Consider the following 22360-nt stretch of genomic DNA (forward strand, 5'->3'; position numbering starts at 1 on the left):
CAGAGAAATGAAGATAATAGGCAAAGGGATGTAGGTAAGCAAGTGACAGGCACTCTTGAGGCAAGTGCAAAAAAAATTAAAGAATGCAGTTATTCATGTGTCAAAACTGAATGGAATGCTTATTAAAAGATACAAAGGTACCTGTAGACCTAATGAAATATTGCAACATATGTATGCTAATATCAAAGCATCAAGAACATATGGAATTACTGGCAATGGTTATGAGAAATGGTCAAAAATTATAGGCATTAGTGAGACATAGCTGACAGTTTAGGTTATTGTTACAAGGACAGAATGTAAGGAAAACTGTATTTTCAGAGGTAATGTTAATGATTGCAAAAGAAATGCAACCAGTAAGTAGTTCAGAAGGAAAATAGAGTTGAGAGGAAATTGCATTTGAAACAATTTGGTGAGAGATAGCCTTGCTTCAAGGACCAACCAGCAACAACCATTTCAGGTCTCCAATAAACAAGGCAGTGATGTTTTCTTGTTCAGTGATGTTGCACTGAACAAGAAAAGTCATCTAACAAGTGGAACTACAGGATACACCACATGCTAGTGCAAACCCCCACAATACTGAGAACTTGTGTTATTCCTTCCCAAGATTCTAAGAACTTTTTAAATTCCATCTCTTTCACAAAAAAAAAAAAAAAAAAAAAAAAACTACTGGAAAGGAAGAAAAAACAAAAATTAACATTTTGTTTGATAGACAACATCCTAAACATGCTCCAATCTGTTTCACAACTAAACTTTGTGAAAACTTTTCTTCCCCATTGACAATTTGTATTTGGTGGAAAGGATGTAGGATGGGAGGGACTATTTTTAAGGGATTTCAAATTAATCCTTTATCCAAGTGTAAGCAAACAAAATTTGCATGTGAAGTCTATTTGTATATAGAGGTTGATGACTTCACTTCAACTGCCTTAGTATCACATAATGCAAAGCACACTTCCTTTGAGTATCAACCTTTATTGAGGTCTCATCAGTGAGAGCCAAACCCAGAACAGATACCAAGGCTGAATTAATGCAGAAATCATGTAGTTCTCACGTACAAGAGTACGACCTTATTATTAAAATACTCTGAATCAGAGATATTTGTAGAAATTTTTTTCAGTTCATCAGAAATGAAATTAAACTTACCAAGAAATAATATTCTTGTTTAATACTTTATCCAAGTATAAGCAAACAAAGTTTTCACATGAAGATACTTCACATGCAAACCTTGATATCTCCTCTAGGTCTGGCTCCCACTGATGAAACCTGAATAAAGGTTGTGTAAACGAATGCTGCACCATTGTGATCATATGCTGTTAAATTTCTTTTTATTTTAAGTGTCTTTATTTTTTCCCTATACCTTATATACCGTTATTCTTAAAATCTTTAACTTTATACTTTATTCTAATTAGCTGTGCGCTTTCTCTCTCTGAATCTTTCTTGCTTATATTATTACGTACTATGTTTATCTACCCTTCGCACTAAGAGTCTTATACCTAAGATACTAGAAAATTTATGTAATTTAGCCACTAATATCATTTAATTAGCATAAAACTCAATAACATGGCCAGCAGATTTCTCTCTCTAACACAAATTCCTTCAATAAAACTTTAAACAAACAGTCATGGTCTATTCTTTTACTTAACTTTATGCTTCGGCTATCTGACATAGTTTCCCGCTCACAAGTCCAATTTATTTAGGAACAGTGCAGTTGTTAAAAATAAACAATCCTATAACAAAAAAATCAAAACACATTTTATTTACATTACTATGAAATATACATGAATTAAACAATAGGGAGATTGCTTTCTCTATCCATCTATAAAATTTCTTTAGCACAAATTAGAACCTTTTTACTTCAAGATTAATTAATCTCTTTAACTCAAAAACCTATTAACTCTCTGCTTTCAAATTTAACTTATTAAACTCCTAGTTTACTTGCAAAGAGGTTAGAGTTATTTTTACAAATTTGATATCAATTTCCAACATGCCAATTGACTCTCTTAAGGACACTTCTTATCACTATTAAACAAAAAATCTTAAACGTCCTTCTATAAAAACTATAAGAGTTATTTTGTGAAGGGTAGATCATGCCTCAGTAACTTGCTCATAAACTCAGTAACTTGTAATAAAAAACACAGTGACGGCTGAACTGGATAGGGGTAATGGGTTTACAGTGATACTACTGGACCTTGCCAAGGCCTTTGACAGGATACAACATGGAACCCTAATCAGTAAACTGGAGCAGATGGGGATAGATATAGGGTTGGTGAGATGGATAGGAAGGTGGTTGAAGGAGAGATACCAGAGAGTGGTTTATGCAGGAGTGGAGTCTAAAAGACTAGTGGTGTGCTGCAGGGCTCTGTTCTTGGACCACTGCTTTTCAATTTATTCATCAATGACATAGGAAAGGATTTGAGAGGAAGTGTTCACTTGTTTGCTGATGATGCAAAGTTGGGTAGAGCAATTGTGAGTGCAGAGGATGTCAAAATTTTACAGGATGATTTGGATAGTTTGGAGGACTGGGCTAGGAAAAATGGATGTCAATTTAATGTGGCAAAGTGTAAGGTTATGCACTTTGGGGTGAAAAGAATAGCAGCATTATATCGCATTGGTGGAACCGTACTCCAGGAGATTGATGAGGCCAGGGATTTGGGAGTGTTGGTGGATAGGGAATTGAAGTTTAGGGGGCACATTGCAAAAGTGACTAAAACAGCTCACCAAATCACTTGGCTTCTGAAAAATACTTTAACATGCAGAGACAAACAAGTTGTTGTTCCTCTGTATCGAGCCTTGATAAGACCCCATCTGGACTACTGTGCCCAGTTCCGGGCACCAGGGTTTCTTCGTGATGGGGGAGAAAGTGGAGAGGATCCAGAGACGAGTGACCAAGATGATAGCAGGTCTGTGGAATGAACCTTATGAGAATAGGTTGAAGATCTGTGGGTTGCAGAGATTGGACGATAGGCGAAGGAGGGGTGATATGATTGAGACATTCAAATTACTGAAGGGTTTCTATAAGATTGATCCAGAAGATATTTTTGAAAATATGACTGGTGGTGGGAGGACTAGGGGCCATGCATGGAAGCTGGGCAAGAGCGTGGTTGACAAGGGAGTTAGAGCTAGGTTTTTTACTTGGAGAGCGGTGAATGAGTGGAATAAGCTTCCTGAGTCTGTTGTAGGTGCTACAACCGTGAATGAGTTCAAGGCAAGGTATGATAGATACTGTGTGAAGGTCGAATAGTTGTTCTTGACATGATGTTAGGGCCTCCCTCGATGAGTCTGTCGACTCCTTGGAGTTGCCCAGAACAATAATAATAATAATAAGAGGGAATATACAAAAGTGTGTAACTTACAAAGGCTCTGTAATGCACATTCAGTCAAAAGTCTTTCACTAAAAGTTTATGGCAATTCTTTCATCTCAGATCTCGAGCTTCCTTCAGGAAATTTGGCTTCAGTAGTATCTCATCGGAAAAATAGCGGGCTATAAACAGCGACCTGTGGTACTCATACAGGTCCAGCAAAATGTTGTTCTTCCACAGCGAAAAGAAAAACTTCTGAGTGAAGCTGCTTCAGGTAATTTACATCACCTTTTCTTCTCTGCTTTGGCTCGCCGAAAATGCCTGGACTGGCGTCTCAAGTAGCTTGAACTCCCGCCTCTAAAAAACTGTAATTGCCGCCAACTGTCAATTCAACTCAGCAAATTTATGAGTCTTTTGACTCGCGAATGGGAACCCTCTCGCTTCTCGGCGACTGGAAGCTCTTCCAATAACTGAAACTGCCGCCAACTCTCTGCTTCGGGAATTTATATCAACCTTTCTCCTCTGACTTGGGATCGCTGAAATGCCTGGACGACTGGAAGCTTCCTCTCTGGCAGTGACTGGAAGCTGGGAGCTCCACCTGCGGCCTCTGGAAACCCTCTCTCTAGCGACGTCTCGAACCGGGAAGCTCTCTATGCTTGGCTCTGTCCCTTTTTATTATGCCTTCTCTGAGACCTCACACAAAGTTTGTAATCCCCAAAGAACTCGGCACGACTCTTTCATCTTCTTTCAAGTTCAGCCTGCTTTCTGTTCTCCTCTGGTTTCTTTTGATTGTAAGTTGCTGGCCATCGGAAAGTTGTTTGAACCTTTCTGACTGACTTCGAAGGTGTTTACGCAGAGCTTGTAAGCCTTTCACATACACACAAAATTTCATAAATAACCTTTCTTATGCCACCATGTAGAACTATTACATACAGCTCTAGCAGCAAAACATTACCTTTGTTTTTAACACACTCTAAAATATTCTTATTAAAGGAGTATATAAAGTTAATTTCTAAAGTTATTTACAATAATATCTAATAGAAAATATACAGAGACAAACAAGGCTATTTTTACAATATTCTCATGGGACTTGACCTATGTAAAAATTGATGCGATGTGCTTTAGAATATTTAAGCTACTATCGAGTTTTTACAGTTGAAACTGGTTTGCATAGTGACCCTTCCCATAATGCATTATACATATCTGAAAGGATGTGTACTTTGCATTATCGGATACTAAAAAATTGATGTCAAGTCATCAGACTCTATATACAAATAACCTAGTCATAAAGATACTTCATGCGCAAACTTTGTTTACTTACTCTTGACTTGGACAAAGGATTAAATAAGAATATAATTTCTAAACAAGTTTAATCTTTTAACGCTTCTTTGGTGAAGTTATTTCATCATATATCACTTAGTTGGAAAAGAAACTTATTTAGGCCTAGATGGTAGTACCAGCCAAATTTCTCTTCTGAAATACATGACTTTTTCTCCCCCCCCCCCTCTTTAAAGCAACAAACAAACCTAAGAACACACTATTTATAAGCAGACACAATACACAAAATATGCATTTCATCATATTATTGTGGGTGATCTTCTGACTGTTTTTTTTTTTTAGTTAACTGATGGTCCCAACCAGCAACTGACACAATTTAAGTGAAAACAAACTGAATGGATGATTTTTTTTTTGCATCATTCACAATTTGACTGACATTCCTGATTTTACACATAAGAATTAGTCAATATTTATAAAGTGTGTATATATATATATATATATATATATATATATATATATATATATATATTTTTTTTTTTGCTTTAAAGAAATGCACAAAATTCTACTTACTGTAGGTAGTATTACAAGGTTCATTTTGAAATGTAGTTCGCGTTATTGTATGATCAAAATCTGATATCACCTGCAAATAAATTAATTTAAAAATTAGTTATTACTTAACATGTACAAAAATTAAAAAGAAACAAAGTTTACATAAAGAAAAAAAAATAAAAAAATAAATAAATAAAAATATATATATACATACACAGTCATACCCCGACTTACATGAATCCGGAGTTACGCGGTTTCTTATATGTATATATTCCTGTCCTGCTTCATGCCTTACCACTAGTCGTATCTTTCAGGCACCAGCCGCATTCGCCAGTGTCGCACATGCTGTGAATTGTGAAATCGTGTTTCACGCGGTCTACATTCATAAACGATTTTTATAGTTTACAAACTTTGCAATTGTTTAATGTTATGTTCTTGATAAAAATTTTTATCACATAAAAAATAATAATGTCATCCAAAAGAAGCAAGTCCGATTCTTCTACTGCTAGCAAGAAAAGAAAAACTTTGACTTCGGAAACAAAACTCAACATTATTAAGGATTTTGAAGGCGGAATGAAAATTTGTGAGCTAGCAAAGAAGGTCGATCTACAGGAATCCACAGTAAGAACAATCATAAAAGAAAGGTTTACATATTTTGGAGGACATAGATTCTAACGAGGAATGAATTGTAGCCACAAGGCAAGGAATAAATAAATCATTCACTTGCTATGAAGAAATTTTGCGTGACAAGAAAAAGACATTATGCCGTCAGACGAATCTATTACATTTTATGAAACCATCGACATCGAAATAACTTTTTTTATGTACGAAAAACTACAATTATGATTATATTTCTTAAAAAATATAGGTGTTTTTGTAAACCTTTGGTCCCAAATGTATGTTGGTATATATAAATTACATGCAAAATTATACCCTGAGTTATGCGAATTCGACTTGCGCGCTTTTCGTTGGTCCCACCTACCGAGTAACTTCGGGGTTTTACTGTGTATATGTATATATATACATATATATATATATACACAAAAAAGGTTTAATGACTATTACCGAGAGAAAAGATGACAAGATATATTTAAACAAGATACTACTAGTTTACTAGTTTCGTTACATGAACATCCTCAGGTATCACAATTAAAGAAGTATATAAAAAATTACAGAGACTAAAAATTGTACTAACAGAACAAGTATAAAAAACAGTAGCGTGTTTGAAAAAAATGCAAGTATGAGTTCTAAATAAACGAATACTACGCGCTGTCGCGAGTGTGCCAGTACTGAACAGAAGCAATGTGTGCGTCAGAGAGATTGTAACTCAGGCTATTGTTGATATGAGAGGAATCTAGAGAAATTTCCCTAGATTCAACAATCTTTCTTTCGAGTTCATCGTAGCACACATGGATGTTAGCAGTTTGAGTCCAGTTTACAATGTGCTGGCGGCCTTCGTCTGAGTTAGCTGAAAAGAGAACGTGGCTAGAGAGAGCACTAGCTCTAGTCCTGTTATAGGAGATATCTCTACGGTGTTCATCCAAACGTAGAAGGATGGATTTAGCAGTCTGTCCATAGTATGGCTTTCCGCAATCACATAAAATCTTGTATAGTCCTGGAAACTGAGTAGGAAGATGTTTCTGTTTATGTTTCCTAAGTAATGAATGAAGTTTTTTAAAATTTAAAATTTTTTAGAATTTAAAAGAAATTAGCACTCTTAAGGCTTCTAAAATACAGAATTTAAATAAAATAAAACTCATTAGAAAATATGATTCTCTTAAATATAATCAGGATAGCAAAACTTCTCATTTTGACTCTACCTATCTAAAAAAAGTTGTTATCAATAAGTCTTCCCATCAATTATCTTTGGCAGAAGAAAGCATACTTGCTAAAGGTCTCAACTTTGTCACTGCTCCTACATCCATCCCTAGAGAACATCTCTTAACAAAGATAGAAAAGGCAGCTTCTTTATTACCAAACAAAGACGCTAACCTCCTCCGTATGGAAGCAATTTTCTGTATAAATAAAGCTAGACTTCCACCTGACAACATTTCTTACTCTGAAAGGAAAGCTATCAAGTCCTTAAAAGATAATAGTAACATAGTTATCATTCCGGCAGACAAAGGGAATGCAACTGTCATCTTAAACAAGTGTGATTACCATAATAAAATCTTGGAACTTTTAAATAGTGATACCTACTCAGAAATTGCTAATGACCCTACGATGGAACTACACAACAGAACTAATAATTTATTAAAAACCACCTTAGAATTACAAAGAAACATTCGGCTTTCTCTTCGGTCACTTGGCGAGACCATACCTCGACTGTATGGTCTCGCCAAGATTCACAAAAATAACTGCCCACTCAGACCTATAGTTGAGGGCATACACTCTCCCACTTATAATCTCTCCAAATTTCTAGCGAGTTTTCTAAGAAATCTTTCTGGAATTTCTTCTTCACATATTAAAAACTCTGCAGATTTTGTTTCTAAAATCAAGGACATCAAACTTAAAAAAACAGATTTAATGGCCAGTTTTGATATTGTTTCTCTCTTTACAAATGTTCCTACTCAAGAAGTCCTCGATCTTCTCAAGAACAAATTATCAAAAAAACTCTTTGCTCTTCTCTCCCATTGCATAAAGTCAGGATACTTCAAATATGATAACAAGATCTACTTACAAAACTCAGGTCAGGCTATGGGCAGCCCACTCTCTCCAATTCTTGCGGATATATTTCTCAACAAATTTGAAGAAAAGGCTATTAACTCCTTTCACTTTAAACCAAAAGTCTGGTACCGCTATATTGATGATATTTTCCTCATCTGGGAAGACGGTGTCAATAACCTATATTTATTTTTGGACCACCTAAACAAGTGCCATGAAAAAATCTCTTTCACCCTCGAACTGGAATCAGATGACTGCCTTCCCTTTTTAGACCTCAAACTTACCAGATGTGCTGAGAGCATTAAAATCTCAATTTTTAGAAAGCCTACTCATACTGACAGATACCTTCATGCTTCATCCCATCATTATCCCCCACAAAAATGTGGTATTATTTCCACTTTAGCCCACCGAGCCAAATCATTACTTACAGAAGAAACAGAAATTGAAAATGAACTCCGTTTTCTTAAAAAAACGTTTATTAACAATGGTTTCTCTCCAAAGAAAATTGACAAATTTCTTTCCCCCAGGCACTCAACTACTTCTGAAGATCCCTCTTCCCCAAGAGCCTTCATCTCCTTGCCTTACATCAGCTCTCTTTCACCAAAACTGGCAAAGATTCTCAAGAAAGTCAACTTCAAAACGTGCTTCACTACACTTCCAAAACTTCGTTCATTACTTAGCAAACATAAACAGAAACATCTTCCTACTCAGTTTCCAGGAGTATACAAGATTTTATGTGATTGCGGAAAGCCATACTATGGACAGACTGCTAAATCCATCCTTCTACGTTTGGATGAACACCGTAGAGATATCTCCTATAACAGGACTAGAGCTAGCGCTCTCTCTAGCCACGTTCTCTTTTCAGCTAACTCAGACGAAGGCCGCCAGCACATTGTAAACTGGACTCAAACTGCTAACATCCATGTGTGCTATGATGAACTCGAAAGAAAGATTGTTGAATCTAGGGAAATTTCTCTAGATTCCTCTCATGTCAACAACAGCCTGAGTTACAATCTCTCTGACGCACACGTTGCTTCTGTTCAGTACTGGTGCACTCGCGACAGCGCGTAGTATTCGTTTGTTTAGAACTCATACTTGCATTTTTTTCAAACACGCTACTGTTTTTTATACTTGTTCTGTTAGAACAATTTTAAGTTTCTGTAATTTTTTATATACTTCTTTAATTGTGATACCTGAGGATGTTCATGTAACGAAACTAGTAAACTAGTAGTATCTTGTTTAAATATATCTTGTCATCTTTTCTCTCGGTAATAGTCATTAAACCTGTTTTATAATATATTCCAACCGAGTAAAAATGAATTTTGAAAATATATATACACATACATATATATATTAAAAATCAGCTAACGCCTTTTTTATTCCTGTATAGGGAGTAGGACAGGCCGTTTCAGCCCTATCTAACTTTTGGAGACTGAGTGGACAGTTAAATCTCTACTGGTACCCAATCAGAGATAGCTGGCCCAAGGCTATCACTAATTAAGTGGCATGCAGTGAAGAGAGACGGCTCAACAAGTGCTACCATCTCGTAATCCCTAACCCTAGCACAATATATTTAATGTCTGAAATAATGTGGTTTCTACAGTTGATTTTCTTGAGTTTACGGGACGAAAAAACCCGCTTGTCCGTGTCAGAGATCGACTAACTCGGGAACTGGTCGAAAAAAGGCTTGGAAAAATTTCTTCTATTGCAGACTAGATTCGAAACAAAGTCTTACTTCGTGCGGTCAAGAGCTGTTGTGCAAATGCCACATCCAATGAGCTACACAGGCTCTGCTCTTTTATTTATATATATATATATATTATTATTACGGGCGACTCCAAGGAGTCCTTCGACTCATCGAGGGAGGCCCTAAACATCATGTCCATCACAACTATTCGACATTCACACAGTATCTATCATACTTTGCCTTTAACTCATTCACCGTCATAGCACCCACAACAGACTCTGGCAGCTTATTCCACTCATTCACCTCTAAAAGTAAAAAACCCAGCTCTAACACCCTTACTAACCACACTCTTGCCTAGCTTCCATGGATGTCCCCTAGTCCCCCCACACCACCAGTTCTGTTCTCAAAAATATCCTCTGAATTAATCCTATAGAAACTCTTCAGCAATTTGAATGTCTCAATCATATCTCCCCTTTTCTGCCTATCAACCAAATGCTGCAACCCACAAATCTTCAATCTGTTTTCATAAGGTTCATTCCATAGACCTGCAATCATCTTGGTCACTCGGCTCTGGATCCTCTCAACCTCCTCCCCATCAAGAAGAAACCTAAGTGACCAGATCTGTATCGGGTCTTATCAAGGCTCGATACAGAGGAACAATAACCTGCTTATCTCTGCTCGTCAAAGTATTCTTCAGCATCCAAGTGATTTGATCAGCTGATTTAGCAACTTTTGCAATGTGACCCCTAAACTTCAACTCCCTATCCACCAATACTCCCAAGTCCCTGGCCTCATCAATCTCCTGGAGTATGGTTCCACCAATGTGATATACTGCTGCTAATCTTTTCCCAAAATTTCCCAAATATCTATTCCCAAAATCCCAAAATGCAAAATAAATTGACTTCCATTCTCCTTAGCCCAGACCTCCAATCTATCCAAATCATTCTGCAAAATTTTGAAATCTGCATTCACTATTGCCCTACCCAACTTTGCATCATCAGCGAACAAATGAACTGTTCCTCTCAGATCCTTCCCTATATCGTTAATGAACAAATTAAACAGTAGTGGTCCAAGAACGGAACCCTGTGGCACACCACTATTCACAGGCCATCTTTTGGACTCTACTCCTGAGTAAACTACTCTTTGGTATCTCTCCATGAACCACCCTCCTATCCATCTCACCAAACATCTATATCCATTCCTATATGTTGCCGTTTACGGATTACAATTCCATGTGGTATCCTGTCAAAGGCCTTAGCAAGGTCCAGTAGAATCACTGTAAACCCATTACCCTTATCCAGTTTGGCCATGACTGTGTTATAAAACATGAGCAAGTTACTGAGGAATGATCTACCCTTACAAACCATGCTGTCTGCATACAGTATCTCATTTTCATCAATCCATTCCTGTATTTTTCCCTTGACTACTTTCTCCAAGACATTGACAATGACTCCTGATACTGATCGGTCAGTAATTTGCAACAGTAGTCTTGGATCCTCCTTCATGCAGTGGAATTATTTTCCCCTCTTTCCACCCCTTCGGGACTAAACCAGACCCGAGACTCATATTAAACAATATTGTCAAGGGCACTCACAATTCTTTAACAGCTTCATGTAAGACCTATGCTGGTATACCATCCAATCCCACAGATGTATTCACATTAAGGTTCTGTAATAGACCATTCACCTCCACTTCATTCATTACAATTCCCCTATAAACTAATGGTTCCTTCATTCCTTCAATGTCACCACCTGGATGATATACTCTTGCAAAGTGCTCACTGAGTAATTCCACTATATCGACTGATTCAGTGACCACCGTACCATCGACATTCCTTAAAATCATTCTGCCGTGTAGTTTCTCTTTTACTTGCAGCATATTGAAAGAACTGTTTGGGATTCTCTTTAGCTTGCATGGCTAATTCCCTTTCATAATCCCCTTTTGCTTTTCTTACCACACTCGTTATCCTTCTGGCCTGCGCTTTATACTGCTCGTGTGCCTGCAGGTCACCTTTCTCCTTAAATTCCCTCCACAGTTGTTTCTTTTTTTGCAAATCAAGTTTAATGGTGTTATTCATCCATTTAACCCCTCCTTGATTTACTATTCGGACTCTAGGTATGCAGTCAGCCATAACCTCCTGCAAATGCTCCTTGACCACTTCCCATGCACTTCCCTCCTTGACCACTTCCCTATATTAACATCCAGCCCTTGCAGTTTTACATGCCATTGCACTGAACCAAGCAATCTCCTAAGCTTGTCATACTTGCCAGCATGGTAATTCCACACGTACCCTGTCTTAATCGAAAATTTCACACATTTAGCCACCTCCCAGATCGAGACCCCAAGATCACTCTCACCAATAGGTGGCAACATGGTCATATTCATTACAGTCAAATTCTCAGATGGTATTACTAGGTCAAGCACTCTCTAATCCCTAGTATTTTTCATTACATGCTGTCTCAGATAGTTATCCCTTAGTAACCGAATAAAATCCAGTTCGTTCCTCACATGTCCTCTCCTCCTTCCAACCGATGTTACCATAGTTGAAATCCCCCATAATAATAATTACCCTCCTTCCACTCATTTCATCAATTTGTCTATGCATACTATCTCCACCATCTATTCCATCACCTGGTCTATAGCAGCACCCAACTGCACATTTTGTTCTGCCAGTCTCAATCTCACACCAAATAGCCTCAAATGAGCTCTTTTCACTACCCTGCAATACAACTTCAATTCTCCTTGGCTGCAGTTCATCAGCTGTCATCAATAACACTTCTCTCCCATTTTATTCTCTCTGTCCCTCCTAAACACACTATAACCTACACATTCTATCCCACTAACTATATCATCTTCCATCAGCCATGTTTCACTAATGCCAATAACCTGTGGCCAGGAAGAACCAACAAAGGCCAAAAATTCTTCCTTCTTGTTCCTAATACTCCTAGCATTAGTATACATGAAATGCAGAGGTCCATTTGTCCCACCCCTATCTTGATGCGTTATACTAACTATCCCATTCTGATTTCTTGTCCTTCGTACTGGCTCGGGCACATTATATACATTCTTACACCCAACTGCCTCACTGATGTCTGCATATCCACTTCCTCCCCTCCTTAATAGTTCTAGTTTCCCTGATTTTGCACATCCACTCTCACTTCACTCATCAACACTTTTTCCAGTCTTCGTACACCAAATCCATTCGCCCATCAAACTCACTCCACACATCCACAAACTCCACACTACTGTCTGCATAACCTGCGCATAAAGTCATTTGCGATTATGGCCCTCCTCCTAAACTCTTCTCTGTCATACCGTGGCAACAGACTCACTATCCTAACTGTCACTCTTTTCTTTCGCTACCTCTAATAATTCCTTCAATTTCACCCTCTGCTTTTGCGCTCTAATACTCTCACTTACATCCTTAATTTTCACACCAGAATATATATACAAGAGTGATCTGAAAAGTTCTCAGTCTAACAATGAAAAAACAAATTTATAATTCCAAAATTACAGTAAGACCCCTTATCCGCGATTCGAAAAAAGAGAGCGAAATGGTTGAGCGCTGTGCCGGTTGAAATATGCATACACGCAGGCTGAAAACTTTGAAACACACTTGTTTTGCTAGGCGCGTGGATTTAAACGTGTGTGTTTGTTCATGTTTAGTTTTACTCAAATTGTCGAAGAAAGCAGTCAATTGTCTATCGTTGCAATTAAAAATTGCGTTTAAATTCAAGCGAATAAATTGTGAAAAATTTAAAAATGGCTTCAAAAACCAAAGAGAAGACGTGAAGTACTCAGTACTAGTGAAAAATCAAACATTATCAATCTGATTGGAGTAGAAAAAAAGTCAATTGCAACTGTTGCCAAGATCTATAATAAAAACAAATCTTCAATACGTGAAGTGTTGAAGAACAAAGAAAAAATTCGTGCGTCTTTCCATTGCACCCAAATCTGCAAAAGTTACGGGTACAGTGCGTGATAAGGTTTTACTCAAGGTAGAGAAAGCTTTGAATTTGTGGGTGGAAGACATGACAAGAAAAAGGATTCCTATTGACGGTAACACGTTAAGACAAAAAAGCAATGATCCTACATGAAGACATGTGGCCTCAAGACAAAACAGAAGAGGAAGAAAAGTCGTTTACAGCAAGCAAGGGCTAGATTCAAAACTAGGTTTAATCTAAAAAACGTAAAAATTACGGGAAAATCTGCACCGGCTGATGAGAAAGCTGCTGTATAGTTCCCAGCAGAATTTAAAAAAATTATTGCAGAGAAAGGTTATCATCCTAAGCAAGTTTTTAATTGTGATGAAACCGGCCTTGTTTGGAAGAAAATGTCCAAAATGGACCTACATCCATAAAACTGTGAAGCAAGCATCAGATTTTAAAGCATTTAAGGATTGACGTTGGTACTTTGTGGCAACGCAGCTGGTCATATAATTAAACCTGGCCTCATTTACCGAGCACAGAATCCACGTGCCCTTAAAAACAAAAGTTGTCTGCCTGTTTTTTGGCAATCAAATCTGAAAGCAGAGTCACAGCCGTGTTATTTACGGAATGGTTCCATCGATGGTTTATTCCGGAGGTGAAAAAATACTCGGAAAGGGAAGGATTACCATTTAAAGTTTTATTGATAATAGACAACGCTCCAGGGCACCCTGAGTCACTAGTCACTGAAAATGAAAATGTTTACGTGGTTTTCTTCCCACCTAATACGACCTCATTGCTTCAAAACCTCATATGCTTGGCAGGTTTTCGATATGATTTGTGCAATGGTTGAGGATTCTGCTGATGTTGGATTCATGGAATACTGGAAATCATTCACAATTGTAGATGCAATTGTATTCATTAAGGGAGCAATGGACGAATTGAAATCGGAAACGGTAACTGCACGCTGGAAGAATTTGTGAAGTGACGCCGTTCATAATTCTCAAGACGCCCCTGATATTAACTCACAGATAACAACGATAATTAACACAGCACGGAAAATAGGTGGAGAGGGATTTGACGATATGACAGAAGAAGAATTGAATGATTACATAGATGGACTTCGTGAGGTGCTCACTAATGAAGAGTTGAAAGATCTTACCAAATCTTCTACAAAAGAAGATAACAATGAAGATGAAACCGAACAAGAACCACCAGCGTGGACACTCAAAAAATTTACCACGATATTTCGAACGGCTCAAACATTAAAGGAAATATTGAACAGATAATGGATTATGGTTCAATGATGGAGCACAGCATAAAAATTACTCGCACAATAACAGAAGCTTTGGAACCTTTGCAGAACCTGTTTATTTATTGAATTGAAGAGACAAAAACGGTAGCTTCCAATAACAATGTTTTTTTTTAAAAAAGTCGACAAAGCTTCTGCTATCAACGATCCTCAGCCATCCACATCATTTGTTCAGTAGGCAAGCAAGCAGCCGACTGCCAAAGATTCGGAAGATGAATAAATATGTAGCTGAACACGACGAGGTGTTCTGATCTCAGTTGATTCTTCCTAATAAGAATAAAAATGTTAAGATTTTATTAACAATTACATTTTCATTAGCATATTTTCTCATTTCGTTCTACATAATTATTATGTGGGTTAAATTTTATTTGTCTAAAGACGAAGTTTTATTGAATGAAGCAATTTCTTTGGTTTGCCACTTCACCTGTACTACTCAGGGATGCTATCTACTGCATTTGGGCACACATTCCACTGCTCCTTGTAGATTCTAAAGACGTAAAAATTGTTTCATGATAATTTTAAATAAATATGCAATATTATTATCAAGGAACAATAGAATGTGTGCCCAAATGCAGTAGATAGCATCCCTGGATAGTACGGGTCAAGTGGTAGTCTAGAAACTCCTCTACCTCATTTAATAAAAAAATAACTCTCATTATTATTATTTATTTAGCCATACAATTTAGTGTATACATTATATATTAACTACATAACATATTCACTAAAGAACCCTACAGTCATAGCACGTGAGAGACTATTTAATTTACTAATAATTTCCTGCTTCAATTTTGTTATATATGTGCAAAAATCTGGGTCTCACTAGTGGTTCGCTACTATCCGCAGAAGACGATGGAACCAAACCCTGCAGATATGGGGAGGGCCAACTATATTTTTATTTTTCAACATAATCTCCCTTAAGACTAATACATTTATTCCAGTGATGCTCCAGCACCATTATCCTGTCCCTGTTTGGTTCTCAGTAAGATACCCCTCTACAGCTGCAATGACCTCTTGATTCAAAGAAAAATGCTGATCAACGAGAAAGAGTTTTAGTTTTGGGAAGAGATAGAAGTCAAAGGGAGCCAAATCTAGGGAATAGGGTGGATGTTCCAATTCATAGTGCAGATCCCTTAATTTTCCCATTGCCAAAACAACTTTGTGGGCAGGTACATTGTCCTGATGAAAGATGATTTTTTTTCTTCTGCAAACTGGATCCTTTCTCAAGAAGAATTTTTTTTTGTCTAGTCTGGTTAAAAGATCAGAATAACATTCCCTGGTTATTGTTTTACCCTTTTCAAAATAATTAATAAACAAAATGCCTATAGCATCCCAAAACACCGATGCCACAACCTTTCCTGCTGATGGAACCTACCTTTTGTACGTCCTTCGCATGGACCATCTTCAAGGCTGGTATGGCCACATTTAAACTCGGCAGCCCATTTCTTAATTGTCGAAAACGAAGGAGAAGAGTGCCCATAAACTTTTATGAACTTAGAATGAATTTCTTTTGGCATTAAACCTTCTTTTACAAAGAATTTTATAACTGGAAGATACTCAATTTTATCCATTTCAAGGGATACAGACAACACTTTTGCTTTGGACAGCTGTGTAAAACAAACTACTTGATAGAATGACTTGCCATTTCACATGGATGCTTATGACAGATGTACCAATTTAGAGAAAAAAAAAATCTTGCCAATAGTGTTGCTATCTATGATCGGGGCCGAGAACCTTTCAGGCCACCCTTGTCTAAATATATATATATATATATATATATTTATATTAACATATGGCTGTGAAACATGGACACTAAATGCAATGGAAATTCGGAAATTAAGAACAACACAATTTAGTATGGAAAGAAGTATGCTTGGTAGTATCACAAGACTGGATCACAAAAGGAATACATGGATAAGAAACTAAACCAAAGTCTCTGACATTGTAGGAAGAGTGAAACAGCTGAAGTGGCAATGGGTTGGGCATATTGCTTGATGACAAGATCAACAATAGACAAAAGAAGTACTGGATTGGATTCCACAAGAGGGAAAATGACCACGATGCTGACCTAAATCACAGTGGATTGATGATATCATTAGATTTGCAGGAATGACATGGAAAAGGAGAGCCATGGACAGACAGTTTTGGAGTAATCTTGGAAAGGCCTTCATCTAGCAGTGGATTGACAACGGCTAAGAATGATGATGATTATATATATATATATTTCAGGTGCAAACTTGGCTTACTTACTTGGGAAAAACAGGATTAAAACCAAATTTATAAAATTTCTTGGTATCTTTAACATATAGTACACCCAAGGTAAAAAACTTTCTACACACACCCACACACACACACATATATATATAGATCAAATTATAAAAATATGGAAAACAACAATAAGACAAGGAAGATTTCCAGAACTGGATATAACTATATGATGATAGCATACTCTCCAATAGGCATGGCATAAACAAAACCGCATGACCTAGTAAGTAAATTAATATCACTGGAAGCGACAGTGACTGACTGCCACCAGGTGGAAGACAAGAAATCAATGCACCACCATGCAGATGTATAGAAATTTGGAAAATTTTTGAATTTCAAAAGTGTCTAATTTCAAAAAAGGATGTAAACTGTTACATCAGGAATTGGAGTTTATGCATGTGTGTCAGTGTTTTGTGGGGACAAGTGTGGGAAAGGGTAAGTGGGTGTGTGTTTTTGAGGGAGTAGTCAGGATGGGTGAATGTATTTTTTGAGGTGGGTAGCAGGTGGGTGGATGTTGTTCAGTCGGGGAAGTATATTGCATTTGCTCCTGAGACCTGCAGGCCAGAGGTGTTTGGTTCTTGTTGCCTGAACCAGAACCAAACACCTCACTTTACCCACCTGAAAAAATCCACCCAGCTCATTGCCTCAAAAAAACACTCCCTCCCTTCAATAACATACAAGTATCTGTCTTTTTCCACCTCATAAAACACCCATTCCACCTATCTCAAAACAGACACCATCCTGCCTACCACTTCAAAAAAACACTACCATAAACACCTGCCCAACCACACAAAACACTGACAAATATGCCTAGCTGAGAAACACCCTTCCTCCATCCCCAAATACAAACAAACTGGCCTCACATAAAAAAAAAATAAATAAATAAACATCAACATACAACACCAGTTACTAATATAACACATGCACATATCCTTTTTGAAATGCAATATTTCTGAAATTTTCTATAGAATTGTTTGTGTTTTTCTATTCTGCAGAGCAGCACATTCATTTCTAAACTTCTGTGTGATAGCATGTCGGTTGCACGGTGATGTTGAACTGCCCAAGAGATCATGTGGTTTTGCTTACATTGCAGGCTATCATTGTACAGTTATACCAAACTGTTGCCATAATGTTATATGCAGATGATCGTATTATATTACAAAATAATGAAAATTATCTTCAGAAATCAGTTTATGAATTAAATAATACAATGTCAGCATTTTTCACAAAAGAAAACAAAAATCATAGCATTTAAAGGCAGAGATCATATTAGATTAAAAAAAGAAATAGTCATAGAAGATAAAATAATAGAATAAGTGATGCAGTTTGATTATTTAAATTTAATAATAACATTATTATGTCTTCTAATAAGCATAATAACATATTTAAAAGACAAATAAAAAGATTAAAATTTATTTGGAAAATTTGTGGAACAATTTAAAGGCCAAGAGAAAATTCAATTTAAAGTTTATAAAGTAATGGCCATCCTATTCTTACATGGTTCAGAAATATGGACTGTTTTATTTAATTTTTTTTAAAAAAGTAAAATACAGGCAGCAGAAATGAGATTTTTAAGAATAACTAAAGGAGGTGCAAAATTAGAGCATATAAAAAATGAATATGTTAGAAAAGCGAAATGTAAAGTTCATTTATATAGGATGGAAAGATAACTGCTACCAACGTAAGTAGAGAGACCAAGGGTTAAAAAAAAAAAAAAAAAAAAAATGAAGACCAGTTGTAAGATGGAAATTCCAGTGAAACCAGAACAGGCAAATGACTAATCCTTGATGAGTATAACAAACTATTCAGTCAATAAACATGACAATATAAATGCACTATTTTTTTAAAATAACATCTTAAGTCAAAACTGTTTACTATTTTTTTATGTGTTTGTATGTAAATTCTTTTAAGGACACAATGACTTCATAGCCTATTTAGACAAATAAATGAAATTACTAAAATAAAGAGCCAAAAGGCTTCAAGTTTGGCGATGCAAAGGAATGCCGAGGAATGTATTCCCACAAGCTCTCTAGTCAACTCATGAAACTTTCACAGGTTCTACATTCGGCTTTGAAATAATGTTGGATCTAATATCCACTATGCATATGTAATTTTGCATTGCCGGAATGAAGCCTTTTGGCTCTTTATTTTAGTAATTACTTTTAGGCACCGACCAAGTTCGCTTATGAAAAATACATTTCTTTGACTCTTCAAGTTCCTTAGTACAACAATTTTCGATTTAAAATGGCACCTATCGTGAAGAAAGTTTACGTGTACTTGTTACTAAAGTTACTAATCTTGCATGTGATATTTTTTGGGAGAATTCTGAATGATTTTTAGAGGTAAGCTTCTTCATTTTGTGACTATTTTTACACTTATATTGTTTAGCTGGTAGACTATTGCGTTAGGCATCGCTGGCAGTTCTCTACGGCTGTGGGATTCTCTACAGAAATTTTGCTGGCAGGTCTCTAGACCTGCGGGATTTATATTTGTGCTCATATGCAATTAAATCGATATGAGCGTGCCTGACTTGGACGTTGTCACTGACTTGCTTGACTATCATACTCATTAATAAACTTCAAAAGAAGTTCAAATTGAAATGGCCTGGTAACTTGATTGATCCTGACATCATTGTCGACTCTCTTGACAAAGGGCTAGCACTCACATTCATTAAAAAGCTTCTTAAAAAATTTGAACAAGAATGGCTAGGCTACTTAAACTTATGTTCTTTACCTGAGGTGGATGATGAAGAAAATGAAGACTTTCCTCAAATGGAGGAAAAGCTCAACTTACTGGTGTCTGCCTCCAATCCCACTGATCAAGAAAAAACTCACGCCCGTAAGAAGCAAAAAACTCTCGCTTCTGAACCAACAAATGAAGTTGGTATGGACAAAGACTCTCCCAATTCAGACTCCTCCGCCTCTCCCAATGAGAAGGTTCCACCGATTATCCTAAGGGAGAAGCAGAAATGGACAACCCTAAGAACCACAATGGCTAACCTACAAATAAATTATAGATTGGCCAAAAATGTAGATGAGGGCATAAAAATTCAGCCTGCCACGGTGGCTGATTATAGAAATCTTACAAAGGAGCTGGACGCAAGAGGAATACAATACCATACATTTTCACTTACCTCCAAAAAATATCTGAAAGTGGTCCTCCGAGGATATTGACACGAATGAAATACTCACTGACCTCAACCTACATGATCTACCTTCCATAAAGGTCAGTAGAATGTTCAGATCAAATAAGACACCTTTGATCGGTAAACCAAATATTATTATTTACCTATGACTCTAGTTTTAGTAGAGATTCATAACATTTACAAGGATATTTACAATCTTCAATCTGTGGACTTAAAATCACCCCAGAACCATTGAGGAAAAGAGCATCTTCTGTGCAGTGCCACAGATGCCAGAAGTTCGGCCATGCCCAAAAGTTGTGCGAAGCTCAGTACAGATGCTTAAAATGTGGCAAGAATCACCCCACAAACACTTGCACCAAGCCAAAATCCACCTAGGCTAAGTGCGCTAATTGTGGCGGTCCTCACCCAGGTAATTATAGAGGGTGTATTTATCACCCCCAAAACAGATGGAACGATCCAAATAGTTAACCTACCTCATCAGTCCTCCAAAAGTGAGAACATGACAACAGATGCTCGCTCATCATTAACTGAGCCCCTTAAGAAAATGAATCTTCAACATCAAACGAGAACATATGCCGAAGTGGTCCGCTCCAAACAGATAGTACAAAACCAGAACCTGGCTAATCCACATTCAAATCTATCAGCTATTATCACCTCTTCTCTTGCAAATATGCTGTAGGATTTCAGCAACACAAACCCATCACTAAGTGTTACAAAAAGATTTTTACAGCAAACTCAATCCATATTATCTGCACTCTCTGATGCATAGAAAAAAAAAATCACTCCAGATTTGCTTAGGATTATCGCTTGGAACACCAACGGTATCAAAAACAAAGTGTTGGAAATCCAGGAATTCAATAATAGATATAATCCAAATATACTTCTAATCAATGAAACTCACCTGAGACCTGCTAACAACCTAAAAATCAGAGGGTTTACAGAAACGACAGACGGGTATAGAGGTGGCGGTACAGCCACCCTTATCAAAAACTATATAAACCATCATTCAATAACCAACCCTGCAACCATCAACCTCGAAATCACGGGCATTAATGTCCTCACAAACTCAGTTGGAAACCTAAAAATTTTTGCTGCTTACAACCCTCCAACAAAAACATTGTTGACCTCAGATCTGGATGCCATCCTTGGTGTAAAAGGACCGATTATCATCACTGGAGACTTCAATGCAAAACATCCTGCTTGGAACAGTAAATCTACCAACAAAAATGGTCACATACTGTTTAACTACTCAAGTTCCAATTGCATAGCTGTGGCTGGTCCTTCAATACCAACTCATCTCAATCCAACTGGCTCCTCTGATGTCCTAGATATAGCTGTCCTCAAAAATGTCAAATTGCAGTACAACTTGGATTCATTTGACAAATTAACCTCTGACCACAACCCTATTCTGCTCCAATTAGGCAATCAGAAGGGACTGTTTCTCCTGCCTCACCTTCATACCTTGGGAAAAATTATCCAATATGCTCCCAAACTACTTTGGTCCTGTTCCTCATATTAACTCTACAAAGAAGAAATTGATTCTGCACTCAATAAATCTACTCAACAAATCAATACGGCCTTATCATCTATCACCAATACGCCTACTTCTAAGCCTACAAGACTTCCAGAAGATATTATGAGCTTGATCAGGGAGAAAAATAAGGCAAGAAAAAGATACTTTAATACCATGGCTCCCCAAGATAAAAAGTCACTCAACCAGTTGAATAGTGCAGTGAGAGATGCACTGAAGGCTCACAGAAACAAACTATGGGAAGATAAATTAGCTTCCATTTCACCCGGTGATCAAACCGTTTGGAAACTGTTAAGAAATATCAAAAGTAAAAATAAAGCTCTTCCTCCTCTCAAATCGGATTTACGCATAGTTCACTCAGATGCTGAAAAAGCCGAAACAATAGTCAAAAACTTAGAAAAGCAGTGCAGTCCTTCATATGATAACCTGAACCTCAATCATATTTATAAAATTCACTGCCACGTCAGATACGTACTAAAACAGTGTGATACATGTACTAGCCAACTCACACCTACTTCTCCAGCAGAAATCTACATCACACAAAATTTTAAAAATAAAAAAAACTCCCGGACCTGACGGCATCCTTAATAAAGTTATTAAACTGCTACTCCGAAAGGCCATCGTACATCTCACAACAATAATAAATGACATGCTTAGATTCAAATACTTTCCCTACGCTTGGAAGTTGGGAGATGTGGTCCCTATTTATA

General features: G+C 37.1%; 1 protein-coding gene across 1 annotated transcript in view; it reads right to left on the minus strand.

Moving 5' to 3' along the window:
- LOC150108112 (cytosolic 5'-nucleotidase 3-like) overlaps positions 1–22360 on the minus strand; it is a 133776-nt gene that overhangs the window by 82461 nt on the left and 28955 nt on the right. The window contains exon 3 of the mRNA XM_090390601.1: positions 5145–5214. Coding sequence (XP_090246727.1) covers positions 5145–5214 — 70 coding nt within the window. The remainder of the gene's footprint in view (positions 1–5144; positions 5215–22360) is intronic.

This window comes from Typopeltis vanoorti, chromosome 3 (assembly GCF_054136105.1).
Source record: "Typopeltis vanoorti isolate ZY-2024b chromosome 3, IOZ_Tvanoo_1.0, whole genome shotgun sequence".
NCBI classification, from domain to species: domain Eukaryota; kingdom Metazoa; phylum Arthropoda; class Arachnida; order Uropygi; family Thelyphonidae; genus Typopeltis; species Typopeltis vanoorti.